Source organism: Callospermophilus lateralis, unplaced genomic scaffold (assembly GCF_048772815.1).
Source record: "Callospermophilus lateralis isolate mCalLat2 unplaced genomic scaffold, mCalLat2.hap1 Scaffold_250, whole genome shotgun sequence".
Taxonomy (NCBI): Eukaryota; Metazoa; Chordata; class Mammalia; order Rodentia; family Sciuridae; genus Callospermophilus; species Callospermophilus lateralis.
This window is the reverse complement of record NW_027513332.1, coordinates 485,624-498,716: the sequence shown is the minus strand read 5'-3', so window position 1 is coordinate 498,716 and position 13,093 is coordinate 485,624. Positions and strand designations below refer to the sequence as shown.

Below are 13,093 nucleotides of genomic sequence, written 5' to 3'. Positions count from 1 at the left end.
AACAGAGGCTCAGAGCCTAAGGCAGCTTTTCTATTTAAAATAGAAAACCAGGTCTCTGGGTTCTTAGTACAGTCTTATACCCAACTAATAATAATTATGGACTTTCTGATATCTTGAGGATTTTTGTAAAAAGTCCATGTTGGTCTCATTGCACGCAGAAAGAAGAACGGAGCTGTTGAATAGTGCCACCTCAAAGCTGCATACAGTACTAGGAACGAGGCCTTAGGACTCCCTGTTTCTAACTAACTGGTCAATCTTTGGCTTATGTTGGGGTATGGGATAAACTCTGGGGTGAGGGTCACTTTGTTGTGCAGCCAGTCCCAAACTTTTCCTAACCCTGAAGAACTCCAGGCTGAAGGAGTCATGAAGACCTGGACCTGGGATGCAGCAATAATGACATCACACCATATGTTCTCCCCCAGCTCCACAGAATAGCACAAGAGAACATTCCAGTAATCCATGAGTGGGAAGAGAAAGAACAAAAACATTTAAAAATATTAGTGCTTCAAAATTATGCAGTAAGTGTACATTTGAAAATTTTCCATTACAGTTCTTAATTATGTTTTTCCCCCACAGACATTGGGTTGTGCTTAAGAAAAGAGCCCTTAGCAAAACCTGAATTTGTCAGAAGTGCCAATATCATAATTAGAAGAATTTCATTATGAAATCCTTTTTAATTAATACTACACAGCTGTAAATTTGTGTTTTAAGCAATAGTGAGGAGATAAACTATTAAAGGATAGTAATAGCTCTTGGAACTTCCTGAAGATTAGAGTTTTGACTGATTTGATGATTTAATTAGAAAAACAAAAATCAAGAAAGAGAGTATAAAGGGGAAAGTAGAACAAGCACATTAGAGACAGAGCTGAAATAATGTGAGAACACAAAGTCTAGAGGAGTTTTAGGAATATAACAATGAGCACTAAAGTGTCCTTAAAAAGAAATCTTTGAAACCTCAGAGCAAAAGATGAAAATTTGTGAATCAAAATAGAAATAACAAAAAAAAAATTCTTCTCATGACATAGTTAACACATCATACACATTTTTGACACTCATAATTATTTATATATTAAAAAAATTTAAAGGGAGCTTTGCAAAATAAATATACATTCTAGATCTTTAATTTCTGAAAAAACAAAACAAAATCTTTAGAATAAAAAGCCAATATTACTTTAAGGAGATCCAAATAATACTGGCATGTTTCTTTTATATATATATATATATATATATATATATATATATATATATATATATATATATATATATATATATATATATATTTGTAGATGGACACAATACCTTTATTTTGCTTATTTGGTTTTTTATATGGTGCTGGGGATCAAACCCAGACCTCATGCATGCTAGGTAAATGTTCTACCACTGAGCCATAACCCCAGCCCCTGGCATGCTTCTTAAGAGCAAAGTCAAAACAAAAAGACTTTTTATCTTATATTTTATTTAATAAACTATTAGAGGATCTTGCCATTGTGATAAAGCAGGAAAAATAATTAAGAAAAATTAATACAAAAGGAACATCACTAATTGCTGCAATCCGTGATGTTATAACCCAGAAAACTCAAAGAAATTTACACAGAATTTTAGAAAATAAAAAAATTCAGGAATATTTATCACATAAAATATATTCTAAAAATAACAATTAGCATTTCCTTTGAACAATAACAACCATCAAATTTTTTTTGTTTCAATACTAGATTTCAAAATTTATTGAGTATCTATTTGGTGACTAACCTAAGGTAATAAACATGGCAATATCTCAAGTTTCTTTTAAATTAATACATTTAGAATACTATAGAAGCATACTGTATTATATAGACAACTCTAAAATTCATATCAAAGATTAATTTGGAATAAATAGAATTTGCCTTAGAATATATCAAAATATGTCATAAAGCAACCTGTGTTAAAAGTATGTAGCTGATTTCAGAGCTCTGGGTTCATGGAAGAAAGCAGAAAATTTAAAAGTAGAACACAGGTTATATGAGAATTAAATATATGACAATCTCAGTATAACAGAAGAATTGCTGAGTGCATTTTTTTAATATTATTAAAAATCAGAAACCTAGATCTTACTTGATACAAAAGAAAGATTATAATAAAGAAAAATTTGATGTATGATTTCCCAAATTTAGAAGAGAATGATATATTTACATGGATATTTAGATATAAAATATAGAAGACATTGCAAGTAAATTGCAGATAGGGGAACTAAGGTAAAGTTAAAAAGTGATATACAAATGTTTGTGATAAACATTGTATGTAAATTTTGACATCTAAAATATAGGAAAAGATCTTACAAATATTTAAGTTAAAATTTCCAATGACAAATGGTTGAAAGATACATAAGAAATATTTTAAAAATAAAATAAAAATAGTAAGATCCTGTCTATAAATAATGGCTCAGTGGTTAAGCACCATCTAGGTTCAATCCCTGGTACAAAAATATCAAAAAAGATTTTCCATTAATAAACATGCTGTCTGTGAAGACCATGTCATATAAGTAAGATATGAACTACACATTCAGCATTATTACAGTTACACAAAAAATCTCTGACTGCACGTAGCTAAAGACTGCCAGAGGCCAGCAGAGACACCCAACAGTTGTCACAGTGAAGTCAGGGACTATGAATGGCCTAAGCATAGAGCTGTTGAAATACATTTCTTTTCTTTCTTTCTTTTTTTTTAAAGAGAGAGAGAGAGAGAGAGAGAGAGAGAGAGAGAGAGAGAATTTTTTAATATTTATTTTTTTTTAGTATTTGGCAGACACAACATCTTTGTTTGTATGTGGTGCTGAGGATCGAACCCGGGCTGCACACATGCCAGGCGAGCGCGCTACCGCTTGAGCCACATCCCCAGCCCAACATTTCTTTTTTCAAAAGAAATAGCATGCTCATTTTTTAGCATTTAATTAACATCTTTCTAAAGCTCTTTCCAAAGTATTTGGGAAGTCTTGACACTAAATAGACAAAGAAACTTAAAGAAACTTAAATGCTGAATTCTCCAGCAAAATATTATTTGCCTCCGTCTACTCTTCTTTGCTCCCACCCCCCTGCTGGCCTTTCCAGCACAGGACACTACCTTATTTGGGTCCTGTCATTCCTCTCTCATTAAATTTGAGTCTCTACACTGCCATTGAGACAGACTGTATCATATGTTTCCCTCATAAAAACTGTCAGCAGAATCCCACTCTGCCCAAATAATTCAGTTATCTTAACACAATCAGTCTCTTGTAAACTACGGCAATCTCCACTTCAAAAGCCGTATTTGCTTATTGCAAAATTTAGTCTCTTATTTGCTAGTCTTTAATTCCTATGTATTATATTCCTGGAGTGTAAAAATGTGTGATGGTTAATTTTCTCTGTCAACTGGGCTAGGCTGTAGTGCCTGGTTGTTTGAGACAATGTGATTTAACACTTAAACCAGTAGACTTTGAGTAAAGCAGATTGACTGCCCTCCATAATGTGGGTGGGTCTCAACCAATCAGTTGAAAGCCTTAAGAACAAAGACTGATGTCACTAGTTAAAAATCAATCTCTCTCTCTTCCTACTGTCTCTACTCCTATTGTCTCTATCTCTCTGGAGATACCACAGCATCAAAGAGCCTCAACACTTTTGGACTTATAGGCAAAACCAGGAAACAGGAATATAAACAAATAGTTAAATCCAACTTGGAGGGTATTGCATTAGCCCCTCTGCCATCAATAATGAAAATTCTATCTAAAAAATAATTTTCAGAGATTGGACATCAGAAAGCAAGGCCTATGGTGTCCAAAAAGAAAACCAAAGGAAGGATGCCCAGATCAAGGAAGTGATGCCCAGATCACCTGGCCGTGTGCCACGAGGTGCTGTTTGGATGGAGGTGCAGGGAAGGGTAATTTAAGTAGAGGTTGGTGGGTGGCCTTGCTGAGTTCAGACAGACCGGAGCTCGGGGCATCGAAGACCTAACTTATTCCATTCCAGGGGTGTTTCCCCTCTGCTTTTTAAAAAAGACTGCCTCCTCTAGCTAATAACATTATTTTTCAGAAATAATCATGTCATAATCAGTAATAGTCCTTATTTTCCTGATTTGCTCTCTGGTTCTAAAGCAAATCCGTGATAATGTAAAAGAGTGAATATCACTTCATAAAATAGCAACTCACATTTAGTGGAAGAGTTTGGGTATAAGCTAAAATTCACACTTAACAACGAACACTGTGCCTCCCCTTCCCCACGCAGGTTGGCTATTGTGTATTTTAAACATACATCAAGTGGTCACACAGGTGACTAAAATGATGGCATTTAATGCCTCCTTGTCTTTACAACCCCTGCACAATCACTGTCCACACTGAACCCACCGTCTGGCTGCATTGCTGGTTCTGCTGAGCCGGTCCACGCGCTGCCGCCCCGCTGTGGTCATGCGCCCCCAAGGGGCCCGTGCAGCTCAGAAACCAAAGGGGGCCATCCACAGTTGACTCCTACCCTTACTTCCTTATTCCAACACCGGCCTGTTGTTTCCTAGTCCTTCCTCCCCAGGCACCACTCTAGGTTCTTACGTGTTATTAAAGCTCAAAGTAACCTCAGCAATTATTTAGAGCATAGGCCAATGAAAGTTTTTTCCCTTCTGCCCCGGGGCAGGAATAGTTTACCATTGATTAATCAGAACTGCAGAGACGTGGTGAAAATGGAAAGAACACAGACCTTCTGTCATTTTTATGATTCTTTAAAACATTGCTTTAGATGATACCCCCTAGTTTTCAGCACCTCTGGTGGACTGCTGCTCACCTGGGCTGGGGGCTGGAATTTCTGGCAGAGCACTGGAGGAAGGGAGCTGTGCAGAAAGGGGCCCAGAACTCCTCTGGCTTCACCTGAGTCTGGCTAAATATGCTACAGACAGGTGGGTGAGAACCCCAAGGCTTGGGGAAAGAACACATAGGCACAGGTCAGCTATTTCAGGACCTCCCACAGGACTTGCACACATGAGGTGCCCCGGTGACACTGGGGAGACATGGTTGAACACCTGCGTATAACAGACACCAGGAAGACCCTCCACAAGAAAGAGGGCTGAGTCAGTCACAGAGCAAAGGCTACTCTAGATCCTCCCAACACAGTTTACAAACAAGCCTCGAAAATAACAAGCTAATTTGCGGGCAAAGTAAAAAGCTGAAATCTCAGAACTAGATAAAAGAAGAAATCTCAGAACTCCATAAAAGAAGACAACAAAATCCTGATACTTACCAAGCATGGTGGCACATGCCTGTAATTGCAGCTATTTGGGAGGCTGAAGCCAGGAGGATCACAAGATGGAGGCCAGCTTCAGCAACTTAGCAAGACCTTGTCTCAAAATTTAAAGAGAAAATCTTTAAAGGGCAAGGGGTATAGCTCAGCGGTAGAGCACTTGCCTAATATGAGTAAGGTCCTGGGTTCAATCCCTAGTATTACCCACCCCCTAAAAAAAATCCAAAATCCCGCTAGACAACATCCTAACATTTGTAATTGTGAAAAGCACAATTTCTAGGAATGACCCTCGAGATTACATACACCATCTCTAGAATATAGGAAAGTGATGAGATATCCTTCCCTGAATGTTATATTTATCCAGGAGGATAATCCAAGGTGTGAGCCTAATAAAACTGCATGAGCAGAGAAGTTTCTCCAGCTTGCAGCAAAAGAGGAGGTAAAAGGGATTCAAAGGATAAGGTGGATTTGACACAGTCCTGTTGATGTGAATCTAGAGAAGACTGCAAGAAAGGAAAGGGCATCCAGGAGGACCTGAGGGCAGAACCAGCTGACAGCCAGGAAGAAAATGAAGACCGAAGGCCTACAGCTGCAAGTGAGTGGATTCTTCCCAGGAGTTTCCAAACAAGAGCCCCACCCAGCCAAACCCTTGATTTTGACCTCCTGAGATCCCATGCAGAAACAACAAGAAGTCCAGACTTCTGACCTTCAGAGCTGTAAGACAAGACTGGAGGTTGTTTTAAACTGTCAGGTTTGTGGTAATTTGCCATGCAGCAGTAGGAAACTAATCTAAGAATACCCAGAATACAATTAATAAGATATTACTAAACATGATAAGAAGTAGGAAAATGTGACCCAGAAGCAGAAAGAAAACCAGTCAATAGAAAGAGAATCATAAATAATTAAGATGATAGAATTAGTAGATAAGGGCTTTTAATTATAAGAATACTCCAAAATTTAAAGAAAAGCATGAACATAAGGGAGAAATAAATAATCTAAAAATAAACCTAGTAGAACTTCTGGGGGTCAGAAGCATAATATATGAAGTAAGCAGTTCAGGGGACGGCTCAATGTCATACAGAGGATGGCTCAATGTCATATAGGATGGCTCAATGTCATATTACACAGTGCAGAGGAAAGCTGGTGAATATAAAGACACAGAAATAGAAACTTTTTTCTCTGAGAAAGACTGTCAGAGAAACAGAGCATAGGTGACTTGTGGGGAACATCAAGCAGTCTAACCTGCGTGTGATGGGAAGACCAGAGACAGAGAGGAAGGAAAAACATCTGAAGGAATAATGGTCGAAGCCTGTCCAAATTTGAAGAAAACTAAAATCATGAGATCCAAGAAGCTCAAACATTCTAAGTAGATAAACAAAGAACACCACAAAAAGCAACACCATAATCAAATTGCTGAAACCAAGCAATAAAAACAAAATCTCAAAAGCAGCAAGGGAAAAAGACACATGATCTAAGGGGAAAAATATATATATAAATTCCCATTGACTTGTTATCAAAAACAAGAGCCAGTTAGGATCACAACTTTAAGGTGCTAAAAAAGAAATATCCTTCAAGAAAAAAATAAAATAAAAACATTTCCAGACAAATAGAAACTGAGGAACTTGTCATCAGCAGACATGAATTTTAAGGAAGTTCTTTATTTAGGTTTATGGAAAATAATATGAAATCGGAACTTAGATCTATGCCAAGGAAAGAAAGGTGCTGAGGGAAAGAGTAGGAAATGAGGACAAAGGAAAGTAAATGACAAACAGGGCAAGAAAGCCCAATGAAAGGATGGTAGACTCAACCATGTCAATGTTACGTTAAGAGTTAAGATGTCACATGCTAATAAAAATGGGGAATTGTTGGAAAGAATAAAGAAGTAGGCCCAATTATATGTTATTAGGAAACCCACTGTAAACATAAAGACATTGTATGTGTGTGTGTATATGTATAAATATATAAATTTATGAATATATAACACATAAATGTATATAAATATATTAATTTGTAAATATGTAAGTTTATAAATATGTAAATATAAAGACACTGTAAATATAAAGGTAGGTTAATAGTAAAAGAAGACATCACCACCAAGCAGGGATGGCTGTATCAACACTGTCAGGGATATAAAGAAGGATAGAAAGAAGACCCATCAAGAAGACATAATAATCCTAAATGAATATATACTTAAAAAACAGAATTTCAAAACATACAAAACAAAAAACCATGGGAGCCCAAAGGAGAAACTGACAAATTCATTATCATCACTGGTTAACACTCCTGTCAGAAGATCAGCAAGAATCAGATGACTAAATTACATCATCCCACTCCTGACACCCAAAGGATATTCATTATCTATTTAAGCACCTGTGGAATACTCACCAAGGTTAATTCTGGAACATTAGAAAGAAAAAAAAACACAATAAACTTAAAAGGAATAAAACAACATAATTAAGTTGGAAACTAATAACAACAACAACAACAAGCTAAAGAACTTTCAATGTGGAAACTGAACAACACATTTTTAAATAACCTGTGGGTCAGAGAAGAAAACACAAGAATTAGAAAGTATTTTGAAATGAATGACAATTAACACACAACACAGCAAAATATGTGGCAAGTGATTAAAGCCGTGCTTAGATTGAAATATGTAGTTTTATTTTTTTTAAAAGAGAGAGAATTTTTTTTAATATTTATTTTTTAGTTTTCGGCGGACACAACATCTTTGTATGTGGTGCTGAGGATGGAACCCAGGCCGCACGCATGCCAGGCAAGCGCGCTACCGCTTGAGCCACATCCCCAGCCCTGAAATATTTAGTTTTAAATTTTTGAATTAGAAAAGAAGAAATGAAGAAAAAAGAAAATAAGAGAACACTAAAATCAGTGGTTAAAACATCCACTTTAAGAAGACAGAAAACTAAGTTTACTTTAGTAAGTAAACTAAAATAAGTACAAAGAACAAATATAATGAGAAAATCAATGGAATAGAAAACGGAAAAATAATAGAAAAAATAAATGGAACAAAATATGGTTCTTTAAAAAGATCAATAAAAGCCAGGTGCGGTGAAGCATGTCAGCAGCTGGGGAGGCTGAGACAGGAGGATTGTGAGCTCAAAGCCAGCTTCAGCTACTTCGAGGCTGCTAAGCAACTCATTGAGACCCTGTCTCCAAATAAATACAAAATAGGGCTGGGGATGTGGCTCAGTGGTCATGTGCCCCTGAGTTTAATCCCTGGTACCTTCACCAAAATGAATAAATAAAAAGACTGATATAGACTGGACCGCCGAGCCCGGGCAGCTGCAGCGGCTGCGTGCCCCCCCCATGCCGTGACCCCCTGCCCGGGGCGGGGCCGGGGCAGGACCCGCCTGGGCCGCTCCTGCGCTCCTCCTCCCACCCCTCTGCCCGCCTTCTCCCCCTCTCCCCGCCCCCCAGCCCCGAACCCCGCGCACCTCGTCTGGGGACGGGGCGGGCGGAGGCAGGGCCCGCTCCTCCCCGCCCCCTCCTCCTCCTCCGGCCTCTGGAGCGATTTGTCAAACTTCCCATTCCGCCAGCAGCGCGGTCCTCCTCCTCCTCCTCCTCCACCACCTCCTCCTCTGCCTCCTCCTCCCCCCCGTGCTCCTCCCTCCCCGCGCCTCCCTCGCCAGCCCTCCTTCTTCCCTCCGCACGTTCGGGGATCGCCTCGGAGCGCGGGGAGGGGGGGACGCGGAGAGCCGGGCGCAGCAGCATCCTGCGGGCGGCCGCTCTCCAGGGGGGGGGGGGAGGCTGAGAGCAGGCCCGCCTCGCCCCCCCCACCCCCGCGGGCCCGCCGCCCCTCCCTCCCTCTCCTCAGCCCGGCAGCGGCGGCGGCGGCGGCTGTGGCAGTCGCGGGACAAGCATGCCGAGGAGGAAGCAGCAGGCGCCCTGGCGCACAGCAGCCTATGTTTCCGATGAGTTAAAGGCAGTTGCCCTGGTAGACGAAGATATAGACCCCGAAGAGCACACGGCAGATGGAGAACCCTCGGCCAAGTACATGTGCCCCGAGAAGGAGCTCCCCAAGACCTGCCCCAGCTACCAGAACTCCCCGGCCGCTGAGTTTTCCAGTCACGAAATGGACAGCGAGTTGCACATCAGCGAGACCAGTGACCTCATGGCTGACTTTGAAAGTGGCTCCATCAAGAATGAAGAGGAGACCAAGGAAGTCACGGTCCCTCTGGAGGACACAACCGTGTCGGATAGCCTGGAGCAGATGAAGGCCATGTACAACAACTTCCTCTCCGACTCCTACTGGTCCAACCTCAACCTCAACCTGCACCAGCCCTCCTCGGAGAAGAACAACGGCAGCGGCAGCAGCAGCAGCAGCAGCAGTAGCAGCAGCAGCTGCGGCAGCGGGAGCTTCGACTGGCACCAGAGCGCCATGGCCAAGACCCTGCAGCAGGTGTCCCAGAGTCGCATGCTGCCGGAGCCCAGCCTCTTCAGCACGGTGCAGCTGTACCGGCAGAGCAGCAAGCTCTATGGCTCCATCTTCACGGGGGCCAGCAAGTTCCGCTGCAAAGACTGGAGCGCGGCCTACGACACCCTGGTGGAGCTGACGGTGCACATGAACGAGACCGGGCACTACCGCGACGATAACCACGAGACCGACAACAACCCCAAGTGCTGGTCCAAGCTCCGCAAACGCTCCTTGCTGGAGACGGAAGGGAAGGAGGACGCCCAGAAGGTGTTGAAGTGCATGTACTGTGGCCACTCCTTTGAGTCCCTCCAGGACCTGAGTGTCCATATGATCAAAACTAAACACTACCAAAAAGTGCCTCTGAAGGAACCCGTCACTCCCGTGGCAGCCAAAATCATTCCGGCTGCCCGCAAAAAAGCTTCACTGGAGCTGGAGCTCCCCAGCTCCCCGGATTCCACAGGTGGAACCCCTAAAGCTACCATGTCGGACACCAATGATGCGCTTCAGAAGAACTCCAACCCTTACATCACGCCAAATAACCTGTACGGCCACCAGAACAGGGCCAGCTACGCGTGGCACTTCGAGGCCCGCAAGTCCCAGATCCTGAAATGCATGGAGTGTGGCAGCTCCCATGACACGCTGCAGGAGCTCACGGCCCACATGATGGTTACCGGCCACTTCATCAAGGTCACTAACTCGGCCATGAAGAAGGGGAAGCCCATCATGGAGATGCCCGTCACACCCACCATCACGACCCTGCTGGATGAGAAGGTACAGTCTGTGCCCCTGGCGGCCACCACTTTCACGTCCCCCTCCAACACACCTGCGAGTGTCTCCCCGAAATTGAACGTGGATGTCAAGAAGGAAATGGACAAGGACAAGACAGTCACTGATGAGAAACCCAAGGAGAAGGAGAAGCCCAGCGAGGAGGAAGAAAAGTATGACATCTCTTCCAAGTACCATTATTTGACTGAAAATGACTTAGAAGAGAGCCCCAAAGGGGGACTAGATATCCTCAAATCCCTGGAAAACACGGTGACATCCGCAATCAACAAGGCCCAGAACGGCACTCCCAGCTGGGGGGGGTACCCCAGCATCCACGCCGCCTACCAGCTCCCCAACATGATGAAGTTGTCTCTGGGCTCATCGGGGAAAAGCACCCCCCTGAAGCCCATGTTCGGCAACAGCGAGATGGTGTCTCCCACCAAAACCCAGACCCTGGTCTCTCCACCCTGCAGCCAGACCTCCCCGATGCCCAAGACAAACTTCCATGCCATGGAGGAGCTGGTGAAGAAAGTCACCGAGAAAGTTGCCAAAGTTGAGGAGAAGATGAAGGAGCCCGAGGGCAAGCTCTCTCCGCCCAAGCGGGCCACCCTGTCCCCGTGTAGCAGTGAGCTCAGCGAGCCCATCAAGATGGAGGCTTCCAGCGATGGGGGCTTCAAAAGCCAGGAGAACAGCCCCAGTCCCCCGCGGGATGGGTGCAAGGAGGGCAGCCCCGCAGCGGAGCCCGTGGAGAATGGCAAGGAGTTGGTGAAGCCCCTGACCAGCAGCCTGAGCGGCAGCATGGCCATCATCACCGACCACCCACCCAAGCAACCCTTTGTCAACCCCCTGAGCGCCTTGCAGTCGGTCATGAACATCCACCTGGGCAAGGCTGCCAAGCCCTCTCTGCCTGCGCTGGACCCCATGAGCATGCTTTTCAAGATGAGCAACAGCCTGGCCGAGAAGGCGGCCGTGGCCACCCCACCACCCCTACAGGCCAAGAAGGCAGACCACCTCGACCGCTATTTCTACCACGTCAACAACGACCAGCCCATAGACTTGACAAAAGGGAAGAGTGACAAAGGCTGCTCTTTGGGTTCAGTGCTTTTGTCCCCCATGTCCACATCCCCGGCAACCTCCTCATCCACGGTGACAACGGCAAAGACATCTGCCATCGTATCATTCATGTCAAACTCGCCGCTACGCGAGAATGCCTTGTCAGATATATCCGAAATGCTGAAGAACTTGACAGAGAGCCACACGTCAAAATCCTCCACTCCTTCCAGCATCTCCGAGAAGTCTGACATTGACGGGGCCACTCTGGAGGAGGCCGAGGAGTCGACGCCTGCGCAGAAGAGGAAGGGCCGCCAGTCAAACTGGAACCCCCAGCACCTGCTGATCCTCCAGGCCCAGTTTGCCGCCAGCCTCCGGCAGACCTCCGAAGGGAAGTACATCATGTCAGACCTGAGCCCCGAGGAGCGCATGCACATCTCGAGATTCACGGGGCTCTCCATGACCACCATCAGCCACTGGCTGGCCAATGTGAAATACCAGCTTCGGAGGACAGGTGGAACAAAGTTCCTCAAAATCTTGGACACTGGCCACCCCGTGTTCTTTTGTAATGACTGTGCGTCACAAATCAGGACTCCTTCCACATACATCAGCCACCTAGAGTCACATCTGGGCTTCTGGCTATGGGACTTATCCAAACTGTCCACTGAACAGATTAACAATCAAATAGCAGAAACCAAGTCGCCATCAGAAAAATTGGTGACGTCCTCCCCGGAGGAGGACCTGGGGACCTCCTATCAGTGCAAACTTTGCAATCGGACCTTTGTGAGCAAGCATGCCGTTAAGCTTTACCTTAGCAAAACACACGGGAAATCGCCAGAAGACCACCTTCTGTATGTTTCTGAGTTGGAGAAGCAGTAGCATTTGCTTCTGATGGAAATGACTGCAGTTTGCTTTGAGGGAAACTGTTGAAGGCACCTTAAGGCCCCTCTGTCTTGTTCTTGGCACATGTTCTTATGTTAACTGCAGAGAATCACTCTGGGCTGGACTGTTTTGTATAACTGTACAGTGTTTAATAGAGGTGCATAATCTGCTGTTGTTACTGGTAAAATATGAAGGTTAAAACGCAGTGGTAAGTGTTTGGAACTTTGTGTAAATGGGATTTAGTTGTGAGCATCCCCCCGATGCTTCAAGCTGCATGCATTAACAGACAGTTTAATTAAGCATTTATAACGAAATCAGGCACAATTTTTCCGTGAGACTCAAGTGTGCTGGTATTTCTCACCCTTTCATCTTTAGCCCTCTGAGTACTTTGAAGCACTTTTGCATTAATTTGATTAAGAAATAAAATAAAATAAAAATAATGAAAAAAAGACTGATATAATTGATAAACCTCAAAACCCAGGCTCAGTAGTGCACACTTGTCATCCCAGCAACTCAGGAGGCTGAAGCAGGAGGAGCACAAATTCAAGGCCAGCCTCAGTGACTTAGAGACCTTGTCTCAAATAAAAACTAAAATGAACTGGGCTGTAGCTCAGTTGTGAAAATGTCCCTGGGTTCAATCTCCAATGCCAAAACAAGAAAAAAATTGATAAACCTCTACTTAGACTGATTTGGGTAAAATAACTCACGAATTATTGGGGCCAAGAGTGAAATT

General features: G+C 43.6%; 1 protein-coding gene across 2 annotated transcripts; it reads left to right on the top strand.

Moving 5' to 3' along the window:
• Positions 1 to 9,108: 9,108 nt before the first annotated feature.
• Positions 9,109 to 12,357, top strand: LOC143387570 (teashirt homolog 3-like). Of its 2 annotated transcripts, XM_076841572.2 has the most exons (2): positions 9,451 to 11,526; positions 11,590 to 12,357. In XM_076841572.2, the coding sequence occupies exons 1-2, from the start codon at positions 9,460 to 9,462 to the stop codon at positions 12,355 to 12,357; spliced, it is 2,835 nt and encodes a 944-aa protein (XP_076697687.2). In that variant the 5' UTR covers positions 9,451 to 9,459. The 2 variants fall into 2 exon arrangements, with proteins under 2 accessions (XP_076697686.2, XP_076697687.2); XM_076841571.2 differs by having other exon boundaries at positions 9,109 to 12,357.
• The last annotated feature ends 736 nt before the right edge of the window (positions 12,358 to 13,093 follow it).